Source organism: Panthera tigris, chromosome E2, assembly GCF_018350195.1.
Source record: "Panthera tigris isolate Pti1 chromosome E2, P.tigris_Pti1_mat1.1, whole genome shotgun sequence".
NCBI lineage: Eukaryota > Metazoa > Chordata > Mammalia > Carnivora > Felidae > Panthera > Panthera tigris.
In genome coordinates this window covers 9,559,057-9,580,102 of record NC_056674.1, presented here as the reverse complement: position 1 = coordinate 9,580,102, position 21,046 = coordinate 9,559,057, and the positions used below count along the sequence as shown (strand labels likewise).

At 59.0% G+C, this 21,046-nt stretch overlaps 1 protein-coding gene across 3 annotated transcripts in view; it reads right to left on the bottom strand.

Moving 5' to 3' along the window:
• LIG1 (DNA ligase 1) overlaps window positions 1–21,046 on the bottom strand; it is a 46,338-nt gene that overhangs the window by 11,577 nt on the left and 13,715 nt on the right. The window contains exons 5-21 of one of the 3 annotated variants that reach the window (XM_042969231.1): window positions 20,760–20,886; window positions 18,259–18,351; window positions 16,407–16,508; window positions 15,386–15,505; window positions 15,117–15,192; window positions 11,551–11,631; window positions 11,284–11,340; window positions 8,551–8,723; window positions 8,005–8,171; window positions 7,552–7,628; window positions 6,710–6,801; window positions 6,420–6,519; window positions 5,591–5,676; window positions 4,723–4,838; window positions 2,056–2,151; window positions 793–903; window positions 155–226 (exon numbers count right to left, since the gene is read on the bottom strand). In XM_042969231.1, coding sequence (XP_042825165.1) covers window positions 155–226; window positions 793–903; window positions 2,056–2,151; window positions 4,723–4,838; window positions 5,591–5,676; window positions 6,420–6,519; window positions 6,710–6,801; window positions 7,552–7,628; window positions 8,005–8,171; window positions 8,551–8,723; window positions 11,284–11,340; window positions 11,551–11,631; window positions 15,117–15,192; window positions 15,386–15,505; window positions 16,407–16,508; window positions 18,259–18,351; window positions 20,760–20,886 — 1,746 coding nt within the window. The remainder of the gene's footprint in view (window positions 1–154; window positions 227–792; window positions 904–2,055; window positions 2,152–4,722; window positions 4,839–5,590; window positions 5,677–6,419; window positions 6,520–6,709; window positions 6,802–7,551; window positions 7,629–8,004; window positions 8,172–8,550; window positions 8,724–11,283; window positions 11,341–11,550; window positions 11,632–15,116; window positions 15,193–15,385; window positions 15,506–16,406; window positions 16,509–18,258; window positions 18,352–20,759; window positions 20,887–21,046) is intronic. The other 2 variants (XM_042969234.1, XM_042969232.1) reach the window with 2 other exon arrangements.

Below are 21,046 nucleotides of genomic sequence, written 5' to 3'. Positions count from 1 at the left end.
CCCTCAGGGGTGCTCAGACCACACCCTGAGAGCCGTGACCTGCGCGTGGCCTCCCAGCTCGGTGACGTGGAGGTCGGGAGGGAAATTCAGACCGCTGGCTCCCGAGCTCCCACGCCGCCACCCGTCACCCCCCAGGCATGCAGCCGGAACTCACCTCTCCATTGAGGTAGATGAGGTCGAAGGCATACAGACAAACCTGGACCTGGATGTCTGCTGCGTCCACCTCCTGGGTTGGGGCGGGATGGAGAGCAAGGGTGGAGGGGGGCCGGTGAGATGGGGCCCGGTTGGTTTGCCTCCCGTCATGCCTGAGGCCGACACCTGTCACTCTCTCCCCTTCTCTCCAGCCAATGGGCCACCCCCCCCCCACCCCACCCAGAGGGTGACCATGCTGCTGGCCCCAGGCTCTGCAGAGTGATGGCTCTCAGCTCATCCCAACAGCCTCATTCCCCTCTGCCAGGTATCTGCCCTCCCAGCCTCCCCTGCAGCTGACGGTGGTGACAGGACACAATTCTGGCCAATGAGAGGAAAGAAGTTTGCTGGGGTACAGGTGGTGGGCGGGCTCCTGGAACAGATCTTCCAGAATGAGACAGAGACATAGGAAAGGGGCTCTTCCCCCTTTGTACTTTAGCATGCTGGGATGAGAACGCAATGGCTGGAGCTGGGGCAGCCACCCTGCCAAAGGCCGCAAGAACCGCATCACGACTGACACCCCGTCCTCCTGGGGACGGGGCGGGGCTGGGAGGAAGAGAAAGCGGGGGACCACGGCAGGCAGCTCAGGGCGACCGGGGCTACCTTGCGTTTGCGGGTGGTGAGCACTTGGAACGGCTGGATCTGCTTCTTTTCCCGGTCCCAAGCCACGGCTTCCGTGTCCAGGATGAAGGATGTGACTGACGGCAGTTTAATCTGAAAGGTGGAGGGGGAGACCCCGGGCTGCTGAGAGGTGGGGGCGAGGCCAAAAGGCAGACGCAGGGACACAAATGGCCTTTCCCTGTTTTAGCTCCCAAGATGTGCCGACATACTGATGCCAACTCACGGACACGCGTACGAGCACAGACCCTCTCTTCTCGAAGAAGGAAAAAGCGAACTTTTCTAAGACTTCCTACTTGGTGCCATAAGCTGGGAACCCAGCGGCCCTTGTCAGGTCCCCGTGAACCTGTCCATTTCCCTTCCGAAATCTCTAAGCCGCCCATGGGCCACCCCCTCACTGAGCCCAGTCCGGCCTAGGCCACGTCATCCTACCGGTCTCCTTGCTCCCGCACGGACCCGCGCCTAACCCACCGTCCTCATGGCACTCAGTGGACTCTTAGCAGATGCCAAAACAGATCGCAGTGTATCCCTGCTAAAAACCACAGCTGTCCCCGTCAGTCCCCGGCAGCCCCCTCACCTCACCCGGCCCCCCTCAGGCCCCGCACCCCAGCACACTAGCTTCTCTGTTTTGTGGATGGGCTATGTTCCTTTAACCACCAGGCCTTTGCACATGCCGATCACCGTAGCATGCTTGTCCCCGTCCTTCACCTCCACTGGGAGGGCTTCTTTTCTCTCAGAGGAACGCTCCCGTACCACTCCAGGTGGCCCCATTCATCCTGCAGCCTGGGGCCGCGTGCGCGGTGGTGGCCTGCCTCACTGACACCGGGCCTAGGTCAAGTCTGACTCTTACAGAGGCTCCCAGAATGGCGGTCCTTTCCTTCAGAGCCCAGGTCTCCACACAGAACTACGGGGCCAAGAGCAGGACGCTCTGATAAGATCTGCCTGCCTCGTGAGGCCTAACCTCGGTGGAAGAAGAGACTTAATGGGCCCGTCCGTGCTACTAGGCCCCCAGCTGCCAGCACAGGGCTCAGGACAGAGCAGACGCCTGGTAAACCCTGGCTGAGAGAACAGGGAAAGGAGCCCCAAACTGTAGGGGCTTCATCCAAACACTCCCAGGAAGCTCCGATATAGACACCACCACCTGTGCCGACAAAAAGGCGCATCGGTGGCCCCCACCGCTCCCCGCTGCTCCCCTGCCCCCCGTAACTGCAGCCCCTGCCAGAGGGGAAGCGGGTGGCAGACGCCCACCTTGGGGATGCGGCTGATGATGTCCGGGTACTTTCCGGTATTGTCTTCCTGATTCCTGCTGAAGATCTTTACCTCCCCGCCTTCCAGGACATGGATCTGTGGCAGTAGGGGACGGGAGAGGGAATCAGAGCCCGGCCCCTCCCCGCCTCCCCGTGGCCCCTCTTTTCTCTTCTGACCCCACCTTCACCGGCAGAAGGTTCCAGAAGCTCTGGAGGAGGAACTGGTACAGAGACCGGAGTAAATCATCTCCTCCATCCAAACAGCGACTCCCACCCGTTTGTGGAAGCCCCCCCGCCCCGTGCCCCCTGGACCCCGCCATCACCTTCCTCATCCACCCTATCCAACCCCCACGCCCTGCCCCCACCCAGATGCCAAAGTGTCTTGCTATGTCTAAGAGGATTTGCCTGGTCTCAAGCCGTAAATATCATTCTGATTTTATGGTTAATTCATTTTAAAACAGCCTGGTCACGGTCCATATGTGCCGCCTTAAACGTACGTGATCTCGACAGCCGTGTGGGCGTGGGCTGTAACGTACAGGACTTAAAAATACGCACGTATCTTAAAAATCACGGTCACTACCGTAAAATCCTTTGGTCTCTTATCTTTTCTCAGCAGCCTACAGTAAAACCTTGGATTGCGAGTAACTTGTTCTGCCAATGTTCTGCAAGACGAGCAAACGCTTCTCGTCAGTTTTAACTTGGTAAACGAGCGATGTCTTGCACCACGAGCACTCCGTGACGCCGAACGTCCCATGAGCACAACTGAGCCAATGGTTCTTCTTCGTCTCTCTCTCTCCCTTTCTCTGTGGGATTGTGATCGTCTCCCATGCTCGGGTGCTTGGTCTCAAGCCACGGTGTTTGGCAGAAATCAGTGGTTTTTCAGAATATTGGAAGGTGCCCACAGCTGGCATTGGTGTATTTTTTGTCATTTCGAAGCACCTACGGACAGTCCTTTGCTTTTCCGTACGAGGGTAAGCTTAGAGGGGCGCCTCGGTGGCTCAGTCCGTGAAGCATCTGACTTTGGCTCAGGTCAGGATCTCACAGATCGTGAGTTTAAGCCCCGAGTCGGGTTCTGTGCTGACGGCTCAGAGCCTGGAGCCTGCTTCTGATGCTGTGTCTCCCTCTCTCTCTCTCTCTCTCTCTCTCTCTCTGCCCCCTGCCCCACTCATGCTCTCTCTCTCCTTCAAAAATAAACATTAAAACAAAACAAAAAAAAAAGAATAAGCTTAGGAACGCTTTGCTTCATTCTAGGTCGGGCTGCCTGTGGATATAGACCCTTTCCTCTGCTGCCTTATTGCCAGTTACGTGAAATACAATATACGACCAGAGTTCATCACTACCGTACCGTAGTGAAGAACCTCCGTGCGGGCGTATACGACGGCCGCCACGCAGAAAAAGGCTGAAAAGAAAGGCAGGAAGAAGAAGGACGTGATTACGCTGGAAGTTAAGAAGGAAATCATGGCGAAGTATGAACGAGGCAGGCGAGTGACTGAAATTGCAAGATTTCATAAGAAGTCTACGTCGGCATCTCACCTCCAGAGGAGGAGGAGAAAAGGGTGGAGGAACCCTTCACTTCAGATGAGATCCATGGAGCCCACAGACAGCAGTGATTAGTGACAGTGAAAGTGACAGTGACAGTGAAAGGCGTCCTACACAATAACCCTCCCCTCTCTCGTCTCCCTCACACCAGCCACAGAGGTTTTCAAAGGTAAGCGCAGGTTAATTTGTTTTTCTTTATGTTCTGTATCTTCCTCGTTATTTTGCGTTACGTTGCAGTATAGTAATCATTTTTTTATTTATTTTTGAAGGAGAGAGAGACAGAGCATGAGCAGGGGAGAGGCAGAGAGAGAGGGAGACACAGAATCGGAAGCAGGCTCCAGGCTCTGAGCTGTCAGCCCAGAGCCCGACGCGGGGCTCGAACCCACAAACTGTGAGATCATGACCTGAGCCGAAGTCGGACGCTCAACCGACGGAGCCACCCAGGCGCCCCCGTAATCATTTTTATATGAATGTTTTTGGGTCACGGAACAAATCACCTGAGTTTCCATCATTTCTTATGGGGAAACTCGCTTTGATATACAAGCGACTAAGCTTACAAGCAAGTTTCCGGAACGAATTATGCTCGAAAACCGAGGTTTTACTGTATTTTGAAGATCGACGATGCTGACTCTCCAAGTTCACTGCTTGTTAAGCACCACACGGTGTCAGCCCGACACCTGCTCATCCATCCAGGCGACAAACGCTGGCTGGCCCCAGCTGGCCCCGCCAGGACAGAAGAGACCCAAGAGGCGACCTTACAGACCCAACCAAGGGCCCACGGGCGTGCCTGGCGCTGGGTCGCACGACACGTGCTTACATCACCGCACCGAAGGCTGTATAGACGCCTCCCGTAATGGCTGTTACACTGAACCCCCTGCCAGCCGGGTGTGTCTAAAGCTGGCATTTCTCGAACACCCACTGCAGGGGTGTCGGGAATTTTGATGGCTTAATCAAATAAAATCGGCTTTCAGATATTCGGGGGAGGTGGGTGTTAACACACCCTCTACGTGAAGGTGGAAGTCTGCGGCACGAGCCGCTACGAGCTCGGGTCTGACCCCCCACCCCCCACCCCAGGCCCCGGCTCTCTGGCACTTTCCCTTCTGCCGAGGGAACGCGTCCACCCCCCTACCTGTGCCCTCTGCCCGTCGTATTTGTACTCGCAGGTGAAAGCCGCCTCCTCAAAGCGTTTCAGGATCTCGCTGACACCGCGGGTGGGGTGTGCCAGCATCGGTTTCAGGGGGACCCCTGGGAGGGGAGGAGTGACAGTTAGGGTGCCCTGGGGGAGGGCCAACCCCGGGTCAGGGAGGGGTGTGTGGCACAGACAGCCCGTTGTGCCCCAGGGCCCATTCTCCTTTCCCACCGCGAAGAGAACATGCCCTCCCGGGGCAGGAGAGGGGGGTGGCCTCCCAGCTTTGGGACATTCCCAGACTCCCTTGCAGCTAGGTAAGGCCACGTGATTAGGATGTGTGTGGTAACGATATGCGCGCCGTCGGGGTCACATCCTCACCCCTCTTCTCTCTCTCCCTCCCTCTTCTCGTTATCTAGAAATCCGAGCCATCCCTGGTCACGCACATTAGGGTGAAAACCTCTGGGAAACGAAGTGACAAGACAGAAACCTAGGTCCCCGGGGGCCCCTGGGGGTTCGTGGAGCCCAGCCACGCATCCTCCCTGATCCCTGCCTTCCTCTGGACTCTGACGGGGTGGGAAGAAGAGGCTGTGTGGCCAGACCCGCCGACTTCTGGGGGATCTCTTGTTACGGCAGATTCCCCCACGCTCCTCCTGATACAGACGGGGTCTCCAAACAAACAGATGCGCTTCAGCATGGGGAATGGGATTCGATTTTGGTGGTGAGAGGAACCTATAGGTTCTCAGGGGGACGAAGAAAGCTAAGCTGGGAGGAGGGAGTGGGGCCCGCAGGAGGGCCGGCCCCGAGCTCCGTGGCCCCACGGCCGGCTCTGCCCAGGGAGGGGCTGTGGTCTCTCCTGAGGGCCCTGTACCTGGGCTCAGCCTGCAGTGCTCCGGGAGGTGCTCCAGGCCGTGCTCCAGCAGCACAGGGATGATCCGGTCCAGGTCGGGCACCTCGCTGGGGCGGGGGCAAGAATGAGCAGGTGTCCTTCCAGAACTCCGGCAGCCTGGAAACCCTGTTCTCTGGCTCTGAGATGCGCCTCTGTGAGTCTGTCACCCTGTTTGTTCCCTCCCATCCCCGACTCCCCTGGTCCCAACTCTCACGACCCTCCCTCAGTGTCACTACACATCCCTCTGTTCCCCTCGGCTTGGGCCTGCCGTCAGCCCTGTCGTCGTGAGACCAGCGGCTCTCCACCTGAGCCACACATAAAAGGCACTCGCGGATGGAGTAAAAAGTTCAAGGCCAGGCTCCGCCTCCGGAGATTCTGATGTGGGAGTGGGGGGCAGGGTAGAGACGGCTGTCCTGGCCCGCGGTTCTGCAGGGTTCACTGCCGTGTGCCCGAGTGGGTGCCCCCAGGGTTTCCGTGCAGACGCTCGCGGGCCCTCCTGCCACTGTCACCGAGCAGTCACGGTCCTGCTGTGGCCAGGCGGCCCTCCCCGGAGCCCTTGCTGTCACTCCATGCACGTGCTAACGCCCCGCCGCGCGTCAGTCACAGGATCCCTCACCGTTTGCCACCTTCCTAATCTCTGTCCCCAGCCTTGTGTCCGGCCCCAGTCCCGTCCGGACCACCCACCCCGTGACGGTCACTAGCGCTCACTAGCCACCGGCCCCTCCCACGTCGCCAGCAGCCCTCGGTGCCGAGCCTCCCGCCCCTCCAGCTTCCCCCCCACCCCCCCTCGGCCCTTGGCCCCAGATCTCACCAGAACGTCTGCTTCAGGATCATGCCCTGTTCCTCCAGCCACGTCTTCCGGGCCTCTGCTGTCCGGCCCTTCCCAGCGTCCACAACAGCCGGGGGGAAATCTAAGACCAGAGCCACCGGCGGAGGCTTTGGGATGGGCCCGACCCCTCGGCTCCCCCAGGGCGGGCGGTGCTGGAGACAAGGCTGCTAGGGAAGGAAGGGGCCTGGAAAGGAGCTGGGGCGTGGACTTCGGGAAGGGAGGGCAGCCCGGGCTAACCCGAGCGCCAGGCGGAGACAGCCGCGGGGCCTCACCTTGGCCGGGGGGCGTGAGGCTCACGGCCTGGGCGAGGGCGGCCAGCACCGACTGCTCTGCCAGCCCGAGGCGTAGCCGTCCGCTCAGGGCTCTGGGGAGAGAGCAGGCGAGGGCGAGCGGGCTGGTCAGCACCGCCTTGCCCTCTACCCCTTGCGCCTGCCTCCTCTGGTCTCCCAGAACCCCCTGGAACCCTCTGGAACCCTCTTGGGACCCTCTGGAACCCTCTCCTCAAAGCCAGAACAATCTTCAGGGCTGGAAGGGACCTGAGGGGTCACACAGCCCCAGTGAACAGACAAGGAAACTGAGGCCAGCCCGTAGCAGCATGGCCGCTGGTGTTCTCTGGGGCAGAACAAAGTGCCTCCCGGGGGCCTTTGCGGCTCACCTCAGATGCCCTCTGGGGAAGCAGTGAAGCTCGGGGAGGGCGAGCCGGGGCAGAGCGGGACACAGACTGTGATGGGCAAGGTGTCCCCCACACAGGCCTCTCTCTGAGCCGGGGGTCTCGGGCGCAAGGCTTTTCCTCCTTGGGCCTCCCCTCCCGCAGACCAGGCTGAGGGCAACAAGGCCTGCCCGGCAGGGCCGCGGGGAGGAAGTATGACACACCGGGGACCCGAGAAACACCGCACGATGGGGGATGACTACAATTTTGTTTTCACTGTCGTGGCGACCGCTTGGCTCCCGGCCCGTCCTGCACCCTCCGAGGCCCCAGCAGACACGGCTGATCAATCACCGCACCTTTTACCCACGAGCCCCGGGACGACACGAGGAGAAGAGCTTAGTGGGGACGCCCGTGGCCAGTCCCCCGCTCTTGCCACCTCCCCCAGCCTCCCGGGCCCATGCCCACCTGGCGATGAATCGGGCTTCTGAGTGACGGCAGGCGACAAAGAGGCCTTTGATGACGTCGATCTTCTTGGCTGTGGACTGAGGCCAGGCAGGCCAGTGGGTGTCTGGGGCGCGGGGTGAGGACCCCGCCTCCTCCTGGCCAGCGAGCAGCCCCCACCTCTCCCCACTCCCAGCGCCCGGTCGCGCTCTGACACAGCGAGGAAGGCCGCGTCCGGCTCCCCTCCGTCCCCACCTTGATTCGGCCAGTGTCTACTGTCCCGTCACATGGTAGGAACAGAGCAGGTGTTGAAGGGCAAGGGGAGACCCCCCTGCCCGTCCCGAGAGTCCCCACAAGCAGGACTGAAGCGACCCGGCCGCCAGAAGCCCCCCTGTCGCCACCCGCCTGCCGTGTCTCCGGGTCCCCAGGGGAAGGGCCCAGGGTCTGGGGCCCGGGGTGGCCGCCTTGCCCACTCACAGCGCTGCCGGCGAGCCCGGCGATGTCTCGGAACTTGGCGAAGACGCCGGCGGCCGTGAGAGCAGGTGGGGGCAGCATGAGTCTCTGGGTGCTGCGGCTGTTCTCGGCCACCAGCCCCACGTCGCCCTTCTCGGCCGCCTCGGCCTTGACGGACTCCAGCTGCCGCCCTTGGGGTGCAGGGAGCCGGGGCTGAGGGGGCCGCACCGGGCCGCGGGTCCCCACAGGACCCACCCTGCCCCTCGCCGGCTCCCCCACATGCACGCGGAGCCCCGGGGGCCCCGCCCACGTTGTTCTCCCCACATCTGCCGCTTCCCTGGGCACCTGCTCCCTCCACACCGTCTTCCCAGCCCCTCCTCCCAACCCTGCGGCCCCGCCTCCAGCTGCGGGGCCTCCCTCACCGGAACCAGCGCCCCACCAGTCTGTCCCATCCATCCGGCTGTCTTCCCCACCTCCAGTCCCCTCTCCCATCCCTCACGCGCTCCCCACCTCTCCCCCTTCTCCCCCTGAGCCCCCTACGCTCCAAAGGCCACCACACGCCCTGCTTACCCGTGGCCTGGGCCACCGCCTTGAGGAGGACACCGTCCCCGACGCCAAGCTCCAGGCCCTGCTGGGGCGGCCCGAGGCGGTTGAGGCTGAGGTAGAGGATGGGGAGCAGGTCTGGGGGGGACAGGGCCACCACGGAGCGCAGCAAGTTGCTCAGTGTCTCCACCATCCGGAGCCTGGGGGCAAGGGGGGGGGACGGGGTGTGAGCCGCTGGCAGGTTAGGGTCAAAGCTGGGGGTGGGGGGGAAGGGACCCGGGAGAGAAGACAAAAGGCTTGAGCCCAGGCCCCGGCACAGCCACAGGCTGCTGGTAGGAGGGTGAGCCCGGTCCCTGCTTACGACGGAGAGGGGGAGGACCATCCACAGAGGATGATGGGAGCACGGAGCGCCGTCTAGGTGCCGGGGGCCGCTTCCAAGCATCTGTGTGTTTCCGCTCACTGAAATCTCACGGCTCCCCCATCACACAGACGCTCCTATCACCCCCACTGCACAGATGAGGAAACTGAGGCGTACAGCCATCATGGAACTCGCCCGAGGTCACAGAGCCCGTGCGACTCAAGCTGAGAGGTGACCCGAGGCCGTCCGCTCCAGGACCCGCGCTCCCAGCCACTGAGCTGCGCTGGCTCTAGAAGCACGACCACGTTAGGGACGCCCGGGCGGCTCAGTGGGTTCAGCGTCCCATTCCTCACTTGGGCTCAGGCCATGATCTCCCGGGTTCGCGAGTTCGGTCCCCGCATCAGGCTCTGTGCGGACAGCGTGGAGCCTGCTTGGGATTCTCTCTCCCTCTCTCTCTCTGTGCACCTCCCCTGCTTGTGCTCTGTCTCTCTCTCTCTCTCCGCCTCTCAAAATAAGCTTTAAAAAAAAAAAACACAAGTAAACGTACAACGTCTCTGTCCGTGTCACAAGGAGACACTGGGGGACCACGAAGCCCGCCGAGCAGACCCCCCAGACGTGACCGTCACGGGCGGACCCACCACTGGCTCCGAAGCTGGCGGAACGGCTTGCCCCCCAAACTGAGGTCTACCCGGAGCCTCACGATGGGACTTTACTTGCCAGTTAGAAAATAGTGCAGTAACGATTTCAGGAGTAGAAACCTCAACTTCCTTTTTTTTTTTTTTTAAAAAAGTTGATTTATCTTGAGAGAAAGAGAGAGTGAGAGTGGGGGACGGAGAGAGGGAGGGAGAGAGAGAGAGAGTCGTAAGCAGGCGCCACACTGTCAGCAAGGAGCCCAACACGGGGCTCAAAGCCAACAAACCGTGAGATCACGACCTGGGCCGGAAGCAAGAGTCGCACGTTCAGTTGACTGAGCCCCCCAGGCGCCCCGCCTGAATCAGCTCTCGAGGAAACGTCACACAGACCCAAAGTGAGACTTGTGCAAAGTCCCCGGACTCGTCGAAAGCGCCACAGCGGGCAGGCTGGACCAAGAAAGACCGAGGAGCCGTCGAGGATGGAGACAAGGAGACACGGTGACCACGCACCACAGGCAGGGGTCAGGGTCAGGGCGAGGGTCCAGGGTGGGTCCCGGCCTAGCAAAGCCAACGCAAAGGGGGAAACCAGCCAGACACAAATGACGTCTGCGCGTCACATAACAGCCCACGCTAACGCTGACATCGCGGTCTCGGTAACCATCCCCCTGCCGGCGTAAACACGTCAACGTTAGAGAAAGCTGATCACGGGTACGTGGGGGCTCGCTGTGCCATTTCTGCGATTTTTCTCGAAGTTTACAGTTATTTCTAAAGAGCCTAAAAAAAAAGTTGTAAAACCCTCCAACTGGGGATCATGGGGACTGGACAGTCACCCACAGTCCTCCTGAACTCAGTGACTGCCAACAGCACCTCCTAAAAGTACTTACTAGGCACCTCGCTGTGCCACCCTGGCACCCCCTCCGAGCAAACCCGAGACGGATGATCTTCACTTTCCTTACGCAGAGGCCGAAGCTCAGAGAGGTCAGGCCACCCGCCCACGGTCACACAGCCAGGAAGCAGCCGGGACGGGGCCCACTCCCAGACCTATCTGCGCCCGGGGCTGGGCACTGGCTCCACTGCCCACAGGTCTGGCCTTCCCGGCCCTTCCCGCACCCTCTGGGCCCCAGAGGAGGCGCCTCCCGTGTTCACAAAGACACACGCTGAAGCACTGGGAACAGCCTAAACACTCCGCGATGTACGAAAATGAAAGAATCCCACAGCGCGGTTAAAAGGGGTGAGACCTACTTAAAGCAACATGGAAAGATCCGGAAACAATGCTGATGGAGCATCAGGGACCAGAATGAGGTGGGCCCCCTGACAACACCGATTGAATACACAGGGATGGGGGGGTGGGGCGCAGGACGGGGTGGAACGGGGACCAGGTCCAGGCAGCCCAGGGCCCCAGGGGCCCTTGCAGCGCTCACTGGGAGTGGGGTTCTCGCTGTACCCAACACCCGGACCTCCTCACGGTAAGGGCGAGGAAATCAGCCGGGCTGCGGCGACTTCTCACCAAATGCGGGTAGACGGAGCTCACGTCATAGGGAGGAGGCGGTGTCCCCACCCCAGGGATCGGGGTTCTCTCCCCTAGCACGTCTCGTTCTGATCAACAGAAACAGACAGAAGCACGGGGCAGGGGCCTTCCGAGCCTGGGGCCCAAGAGGCCTCGCAGCTGCTCCCAGGGCCATGGCCACGAGAGGGAGGGAGGGTGAAGGGACCAGGCAGCAGGAGGCGTCCCTCCCCCTCCCCCCCCCACAGGGGGGTCCGACAGATTACCGAGCAGAAACCTCCTCAATCTTCTCAAATGTCCGGGCCACAGCCAGGTAAGGGACCCTGGGGGAGGAAGGGAGACACGGGGCAGTGCATACAACCCACGCCGTCCATCGTCTGTCCACCTGCCTCCCCACGCTTTCCACGCTGCTGCCTGTGTCCCCTGAACGTGGACACGAGGGACGTGGCAGTTCCCTCCAACGGAGGCCTCCAGGGAGAGGCACCCGGCGACAGGGGCGCGAGGAAGGCAGTCGGGGGCGGGAGAAGCCTCACTTCTGGCCCGGCTTCCAGCAGGCGTCGTCAACGGGATGGTAGTTGTTCTTGGCCGGATTGTAGCCGGGGGGGTCCAGGGGTCTGTGGAGGCAAAGGGGAGATCAGACACCTGGGGCAAAGCAGAGCCGCCCCTTCGACTGACACTTTCTGGAGCACCTGCTGTGCACCCGACACCGTCCGAGGCACGAGGGCACACAAAGGAACGAAAACGAAGTTGGTGAGCCTGGAGCTTCCACTCTAGTGGGAGAGTCAGGGGCAACGAGACAAAACAAAACACAGAAGCAAACAATTTCGATATTAAGAAACATTTAAAACCAAGTGGTGGGGGGGGGGGCACAGTGGGATAGAAGGTGCTAGATCTGAGGAAGAGGTGGGGAAGGAGATGTTTGGGCAGAATAACCTGAGGCGTGAGCAGACTGGGTATCGGGGAGAAGAGCACTCCAGGCACGGCAACAGCCAGTGCAAAGGCCCTGAGGTAGACACGCACGTGACACGTTTAAGGAATGGAAAAGGGGTCAGCGTGGCTGGGGGGGGGGGTGGCCAGCATGATCTGGCTGCTTTTTACAGTCCATTCTAAGAGGCTAGGGACCCCTCGGGTTTCCCAACCAACGTCTCCCTTACTTTCTCTGGATGGAACAGCAGGAAAAGGGTGCCGTCTCTGGGTGCCGCAAAGGGCCAGGCACTGTGCTCAGAGCACTGCCTCTGTTCGCAACGAGCCCCACCGGGGACTCTTGTAACCCTGTTTCCCAGATACTTGTAGGTGGGAGTAGCTCCAGCCGACGCAGGGTCGTATGACAAGCAGCGCAGTCCCAGAGATGGCGTTCCAAACCTCCCCGTTCTAAATGCCTCCGGAAATGCCTCACACTGACTCTGCCAGAGCCGCTCGCGGCCAGACTGTGCAGTCAGACCCATCTGGGTTCCCGTCCCCGTTCCCTCCCCGAGCAGCCGCGTCACCCTGAGAGCGCAGTTTCCTCTCTCTGAACCATGGTACCCTCGTCTGTACCACTGAGCTCCCAAGAGTTCCCCCCATCACACGTTGTCGTGAGGGTTAAGAAATTACGGTGAAGGGGGGCTGAGCGTCCGACTTCGGCTCAGGTCATGATCTCACGGTTTGTGAGTTCGAACCCCGTCCGTCTGTGCTGACCGCTCGGAGCCCGGAGCCTGCTTCGGATTCTGTGTCTCCCTCGCTCTCTGCCCCTCCCCCGCTCATGCCCTGTCGCTCTCTGTCTCTCAAAAGTAAATAAATAAATGTAAAAAAAAATTAAAAAAAAAAAAAGGAATTATGGTGAGGGGCGCCCCCTCCTTGGTGCACTCTATGGGGAGCTTTTTAAAAAAGTTTTAGTTAATTAATTTATTTTGAGAGAGAGAGAGAGAGAGTGTGTGTGTGTGCGTGTGGGAGGGGCAGAGAGAGGGAGAGAACCCAAAGCGCAGAGCCCGATGCGGGGCTCGAACCCATGAAACGCGAGCTCACGACCTGAGCCGAAATCAAGAGTCACATACCTAACTGACGGACCGACCCAGGCGCCCCTGTGGGGAGCGTTTTTAAAATGACCCGGACTCCCCAGCCTCAGGCCCGTATCTACCTCAAAACTGGGGAGGCACAAGAGGGTGGGAGAGAAGACTCGGGGAATTTTTCCAGCTCTTGCGCGGACTCTGATGCACAGACGGGGCTGTGCGGCTGAGCCGGACGGGGCGTGCGTGGGGCTCCTCAGGGGAAGCATTTCCTAGGTGGTGGTCGTCCGGTCGACCGTACGGTTCGTATGAGAGACAGCACAGCAGTTAAGAAATTCTACAGCCAGGCCGCCTGGTTCAAATCTCAGCGCGCGGGCCTCCCTCCCCACCCGTGACCTACGCGAGGCACCGACGATAAATGAATACTAACGGGAACAATAGTAGCAGCTACAGCCTGCCGAGCTTGGCAGTGGCCAGGCCCTAGCCAAACGTTTCCAACCCTCGGGAGGAAACTGGCACAGAAAGGCTAAGGCACTTCCCCAAGGTCACACAGCTGGCCAAGGAGGAGCTGGGACTTCTCACCCCTCCACGATACCGTCCTGCCTTCAGGCCTCACCTTCCCTGTCTGTGAAATGGGGATACCAACAGAGCCTATGCACAGTGACTGCTGGATGAAAGCGAGTGCGGTCACCGGTATCTCCCCATTTCCGAGGTGAGAAAAACTGGACGTCCCGAACGTTTGTCTGTCTCCTGGAGGCAGCCATCGGAGACGGACGAGTAATCAGGCTTGGAATGGAGTCGGAAGAATGATCTCGGTATCACGTGAAATAGGTAACAGGACGGGGGCGCCAGGGTGGCTCAGTCGGTTAAGAGTCCGACTCTTGGTTTCGGCTCAGGTCAGGAGCTCGCGGTTCGTGGGCTCGAGCCCCTGCATCTGGCACCACGCAGAGCCTGCTTGGGATTCTCTCTTTCCCTCTCTCGATGCCCCTCCCCCCCGCCCCCCACACACATGCTTTCTCTCTCTCAAAATAAACTTTAGGAAAGACAAAACCAACGAGGATACAGAGCCTTGTAGGCAGTGGGCCACCGATTTCGTCAGAGAAACTTTTTTCTGGACGCATAAGCACGCGCACGTACCCAGGAGGCCAGACGGGCCAGAACTGAGGAGGAGCACGCCCAGGATTCGGGGGGACCCAAGTCCTAGGCCCGGCCCTACCCCCGTCTTCCTGTGTGACCCAGGGAAGCTAACGCAGCCTCTCTGGGCTAATGGTTCCAATGCCTGTAACATGGCTAAAATGCCCTTTTTTGCCACGAGAGACCTTCAGCGCTCTACTCGACGCACAGTAGGTGTTCAAGAGGAGCCAGCGGTTCCCATAACGATGTCGCGTGCTGAAACGGTGCCCTTTACTCCCGCCAACAACGTCTCAACTGGGGCACAAAACTGACGGTAAGACTCCCCAAAACATTTTTAGCAGAAGAGTTCACCGGACGGAGGCTGCGTGGCTCCGTCGGTTGAACGCCCGACTCCTGACTTCCGCCCGGGTCGGGATCTCGCAGTTTGGGAGATCGAGCCCCCATCCGGCTCTGCGTTGGCAAGCGCGGAGCCTGCCTGGGATTCTCTCTCTCCCTCTGTCTCTGCCCCTCCCTTGGTCGTGCACGCCTGTGCGAGCACTCTCTCAAATCGACAAATAAACTTTAAAAAAAAGAAAAAGAAGAATTAACTGTAATCACAGCTTTTCAAAAAAGTCTTTGCGTGTTTTTTTTTAATTTTATTTTTGAGAGACAGAGAGAGAGACAGGGTGCGAGCGGGGAGGGGCAGAGAGGGAGAGGGAGACACAGAATCCGAAGCGGGCTCCAGGCTCCGAGCTGTCAGCGCAGAGCCCGACGCGGGGCTCGAACCCACGCACTGCGACATCGTGACCGGAGCCAAAGTCGGACGCCCAAACCGGCAGAGTCCTCCAGGCCCTACCGTAATCACAGATTTTTAAAGCTAAAAGGATTTTTGGTGATTATCGGTCTCGTCTTTACAGGGATAAAATCAAGAGAATTCGGACCCACTGCGCTACTCCCTTTAATGCCCTGTCCTCGCTACTCGACAGTCGATATCAACTCACCCTTTGGCCTCCTCCTTTCTAGGGGTGCCAGGTCCCTCTTCTTTCCCTTCTTTCTTGGTCGCCGGCTTCCGGGGGGCTGGGAATGAAGTCAGGAAACTGTGGGCCCTTCCTCCTGAGAGCCCCCACTGCCCAACTCCTCTCGCCCCATCAGGCCAGGAGAGAGGGGTCAGGCCTTCCGTAGGGCAGGGGTAGGGCAGGGCGTGCTCCTGAGAAAGGCCCACCGGCCTCCTCCCCGCGCGGCTGGGAGCTGATGGGCGGGAGACACTCACCGAAGAAACTGCTGACCGTCTTGGGAGCTCTGGGGGGAGGCTTAGCCTGGTCCCCCTCCCGTGCTTCCTGCTTTCCGGCCACCTCAGGCTCTGAGGTGCTGTCTGTCGGGGGCTCGGCTGCTAAAGCGAGACACAGGGTCAGCTGGAGACGCCAACATCCAACCCGAAACTTCATTTGTAACCCCAGGTCATTCTGACGCCCCAGGTGGAAAACGGCCCCCGTTCTGCCCCTTTTCTCTCCGCGCGTAAGTTTTGAGCCTCTCGGGCCTGCAGCTTTTGCGTCAAGTACTAAGGTTTCTGCTCGGCATCTGGCCTGAAACTGGAGACGTTACACGAACGGCGGTAAAAAGAAATCTCAGCACGATTAGAAGAAAACACTCCCGCTTCTCCTGCCGTTGCAGCAAATCGGATGCGATCTGTATCCTCAAAATGCGCCCATGGTGTCCTTTCTCACACAGGAGTCTCACGGACGCCCAGCTGTGGGCTTGTGCTCTGGCCTGTGAGGCTAACTATACTGTCTAACTTCATAAATTCCCGCTCAGTTAGCAGCACTTAGTACCTGTGATTTCGCAGAGATACAAATATCTTATTGGAGGACGCCCAGCTCTTTTTTCTTTACCCACACACACAGGGGGGAAATTATAACCGTAAGAACGGTAATAAAACCTACGGCTCCCCTAGAATTTGTATCTTTTTTAATGTTTATTCATACTTGAAAGACAGAGCACGAGCAGGGGTGGGGCGGAGAGAGAGGGGGACACAGAATCCAAAGCAGGCTCCAGGCTCTGAGCCGTCAACACAGAGCCCGACACGGGGCTCGAACTCACGAACCGCGAGATCGTGACCTGAGCCGAAGTCAGACGCTCAACCGACCGAGCCACCCAGGCGCCCCTCCTAGAATTTGCATTTAAACAACACATTTGAGGAGCTATGTCGAGTTGAAAATTAACTGGCCTCCGAAGACATCCGACCCAAAGCCAGAGAGCCGGGGCGGGCTGGAGGCAGAGGACTGGAAACTCACGGGAGGTCTCTAAGTGCTCAGCGGGCGTCGTGGGCCGGTCCCCTTCTGCTTCCTCCTTTTGGGCCAATTCAGGCTCTGTGAGGCTTTCTGTTGGGGTCTCTGCTTTGGATAACAGACAGAAAAGTCAGATGGCAAAAAAGAATCACTCTGACTCCCCCAAGACATTTCAAGTCCGGAGACGGTCAGCCCCCGGCTATTCCTGTGTGCCAGTCAAGCATATCTGTAAAGTGATAGGAGGTGTGACAGTCCGTTCTTGGTCAGCCCCAAGCACGGCGGGACCCCCAACACAATCCAAACCCTGTGTTCCTTTGCCTGGGCAACCAGACCTGGACACAAACAGTCAGTGCTGTCTTAGCAACTTTTAGAATTATTCACCGCAAAATACAACCAGAAAGAGTCCCAAACGCATGTGATAACCTGATATGGGTAAAAAGTAAAAATTTTTTAAACTGTTGGGGCGCCTGGGTGGCTCAGTCGGTTGAGCGACCGACTTCGGCTCAGGTCACGATCTCATGGTTTGCGAGTTTGAGCCCCGTGTCGGGCTCTGCGCGAACAGCTCAGAGCCTGGAGTCTGCTTCAGATTCTGGGTCTCCCTCTCTCTCTCTCTGCCCCTCCCCCTCTCATGCTCTGTGTCTGTCTCAGAAATAAATGATTAAAAAAAAAAAAAAAAAAAAGCATGTGAACTTGAGAAAAACTGCCTTAGTATCAAGAAGCTACCCGCCCTCCCGTGACCCCACGCACTAATGCTGGCTAAAAACGCACAATTCACAGTATGAATGGATACCGACTAAAAATGGCCAACAGGAAGTCACGTGTGCCCCGGGGAAGTTGAGCCTAACATACACTGGCAGTGGCAAAGGCTATAACTGGTAGAATCTCACACGGGCCCCCAAATGACCAATGGATCAGATCTTTACGGTGGCATTCCCCCCCCCCATTTCATATGCACAGAGCTGCAAGTCCCCCCCCCCCACAAGGTAGGATGGTTTAAGGTTCCAAGGGGAAATGGCGACATCTGGTGGACACTTCAGGAACTACTAGCTCCAGGTATCAGATTCCAGTATCCTTTGACCTCTATCCTTGGAGTTCCTGCATTACCTTTCTGCAAAGCTGGGCTTTTCATTGGTGGCCGTGGTAAAAAACAACAACAACAACAACAAAAACAAAAAACTTTGCACAAAAATCAATGTGGAACAGGAAACCAGGGGGGCAGTCTTCAATCGGATTCCACAGTTTGAGAGATTGTGCGGAGGCCAGGAGACATCCTATTTAGTCACTGATCGTGACTAAGGACGGACCAAAAAAATAACTGCTTTCCCTTTCGATGTGCGCGCACCATTTTCTCCAACGCCCAGGTTTCTAGAACATAAACAGTCGTCTGGACGTAACTACTTAACGGACGGAGCCACAGAGGTCGTGGCCTGGTTGGGGGGCGGGGGGGGGGGGGGGGGGGGGGCCAGAAAAAAAAATCACTGAGACACTAAGGGCGCTGTGAGAGGCTGGGGATCTCTGCTTCCTGATAAAAATCTCTCAGGCAAAAGACGTGATAGAGAGGAAACGATTTTCCATCCAAACAAACAGAAGATAAAAATGGGCCAAACTGTGTACGAATTAACACTAAATTGCAGCGGCCCAAGGAATGGATTTCAAAACGTTTTCACAACAGCGACGCCTAGGCTGGGGGCGGGGGGAGTGGGGGGTGGGCGGGTTCTGACGGCCACATCTGGATCCAGGGACACAGGCATCAAATCGGGGATCCTAACACCCTGTCTCTTCGGAGAGGCCCCCACCCTTCCAGATTCCCACCATATACACACTCTCTCCCTCTCTCTCCCTCCTCCTGGTGACTCACCTTCTTCCTTCTTCCTCTTTGCCTCTCTGTCCTCATCCTCGTTCTGTTCTTCCAGGATATCCTGAATCGGCCGTTTAGGAAGCTGCTTCCGAGCTGGGAAGGCAAAGGGCACGGTAGGGCTGACCTCGCTGGCCTGTCTGCCCCCCTCCCCAGTGAGCTCAGGCCCATCAGTGATGGGGGCCCCTGGAGAAGTCTCTGGGACCCCCCCCCCTTCTGCCCCGAGGCGGGCCTCATCCTTCAAGCTGTGCTGCCTCCTGGCTGTGTGACCCGGAGCAAGTTACTTAATTTCTCTGTGCCTCGCTCGTCCGCCTGTGCAGAGTGAAAACAACCCCCAAAAGTTAGTGACGCGGTGATGCGCTCGGCTCAGGACCCAGGGAGGACTCTAGCAGACCCCCTCAGTGCCCTGCCTGCACCCCTAAGACCTGACCATCAGTGTGTGTCCCGGATGGCTCTTCCGGGGCCTCAGACGTCTGCGAGAGGCCAGGAAGCAACGGGTCCCGCGACGGGCCCTCGCTAGTGACTCACGTAAACCAAAGGAGCCACCATGAACGCCCATCTTCTCCCGGCTGGGCCGCCTTCCCTGAATCCCTCACGGTCTGCGTTCTCTGTGCTTCCCAAAACAAACGACTCGCATTTGCACTCTTGTTCTGGAACTTCTGAGGCCGCTTCTGGAAGACCCCAAGCGGATGCTCAAGCACGGTGAGGAATTCACCGAAAAGGCAACTGCCGTCTTTTTTATCGCCATCTGTCACCTTCTCCCCGGCCTCCTGGACCCGGTGGCTCCTGCGCATGGCCGCAGAGGGACCTGCTCTCAGCCGCGGCCGGCACGGTCCTCCTCCTCGCTCAGAAAGCCGCCCGTGTCTCCCCACCAGCCATTGCAGGATAGAGTCTTTGGATGTGGGCCCCTGTCCTACCTCAGCTCTCTTCAGCTGACCTTCTAACTCCTCCCACGCCACATAACCCTTTCTTCCCCCCCCTCCCCCGCCCCCGAACTGCTGCTGTTCCCAGACACGCCACGCTGTGTCACAACTCCGGGCCCTGGCACGTGCTGCTGCTCGGTGGCCCTCTGGGGCAAAGTTCAGAGGTCATTACCTCTAAAAAGAATTCTCCAACCCCCCTCCCCCCAACCCAGGGCCAATCTCAGCGTCAGCCCTGAGCCACTCAGCTGTGTCGTCATGACCTCCCCCTCCCGCAGCCCTCCCGTGGCGCCCCAGCACCCCCAGGACGGGCCCCGGGCCCTTGGCCCAGCACGTGCGGGCCTCCGCGAGCCAGCCCCGCTCTCCTGTCTCCCCGCGCACTGCCTTCAAGGTCTCCCTGCTCCCCGAAGTGCGTTTCATTCTCCAGAAACATTCCAGGGTGTGCGATTCCCCGAGCACCCTCCCGAGGCCTCCGTACAGGCTGCTCTTGGCCGCATCGCGCAGTCAGCACCAATCCCTTTCCAAGGCTCAGCTCAAGGGGTCACAACCCCCGCGCTGGCTCAGTTCTGAGCTCCCACGTACGTACAGTGCCCTATTCCCACCGCTATTGTTTTTCTTTTCTTTTTTTTTTTTCCGTTAAAAAAAAAATTGGGAGGGAGCCTGGGTGGCTCAGTCGGTTGGGCAACCGACTTCGGCTCAGGTCACGATCTCGCGGTTCATGAGTTCGAGCCCCGCGTGGGGCTCACTGCTATCAGCACACAGCCTGCTTCAGATCCTCTGTCCCCCTGCCCCCAACCTGCCCCTCCCCCGCTCGTGCTCACTCTCTCTCTCTCTCAAAAATAAAAACAAACATAAAATTGTTTACAGCTTTTGTACGCGAGTGTAATTAACATACGGTCTGTTAGTTTCATGTGTCACACCTGCGACACCCGTCGCCTGCCATCACACGAGGGTCTCTCACCTGTGCTCCCCCTGTACAAGACCTTCCTGATCCCTCAGGGGACACAGCTGCCCCTCCACAGGCCGGCTTCCCATGGACCTTCTCCAGTGTCCCTGCTCGGCGTCCCCAACCCTGTGCGCTGAGCTCCAGCACGCCAGGGCATCGGCACCCTGAAGGGCCTTCCCGCTGCCTCCTTCCGTTAAGTCTCTTCCCTCCCCGTTCCCTGCTTGTTTTTCCTTGTCCTTCAGGGCTTGGCTTGGGGAATCTCCCTTCCACAAGCCTCCCTTGCGTCGTGGCCCCGGCCCCGTGCCCCCGCCGTGAGCTGCGCTGCCTCCACGATGGCACGTAACCACGGTTAGAATAACCAACACTTCCTGAGCCCTCACTACGGGCCAGGCCCAATTCCAAGCACTTTACGCCTATTTCCTCTTAATCTCTGGTCATCTCTGTCCTACAGATAAAGCAATTGACGCTCAGAGAAGGTAAGTCATTTACCCGAGGTCACACAGCCAGCGGATGGTGAAGCCATGCTCTCAACCACAACATTAAGATCAGAGCTGGGATGAGGGTGGCCGCCTGGTGCAGAAACCCTCGCGTGCACAAAGAGGAGCCACGGAAGGGACATCCTTCCTGTGTGTCCTTACCTGTGCGCCGCTTCGGGATCCCCGTTGGGGAGAGGCCCGCAGGAGAGGTGTTGGAGAGGGGAGGGCTGCCCTCGGGAAATGTGACAGGGCTGGGAGGGGAGACCTGTGGAGAGCCTGGGGCCGGCTTCTGGAAGGCAAAAGAAAGAGCAATTCTACAGTGAGGGGAGGAATAGGGGCCACCTCCTCGTCGAGGGTTCAGTCCCAGTTCAGGCCTCCTCCTCTCTTACCTGGGCCTCACTCCACCCTCCTGTGAAATTTCATGGTACCAGACTCTCCCCATCACGGAC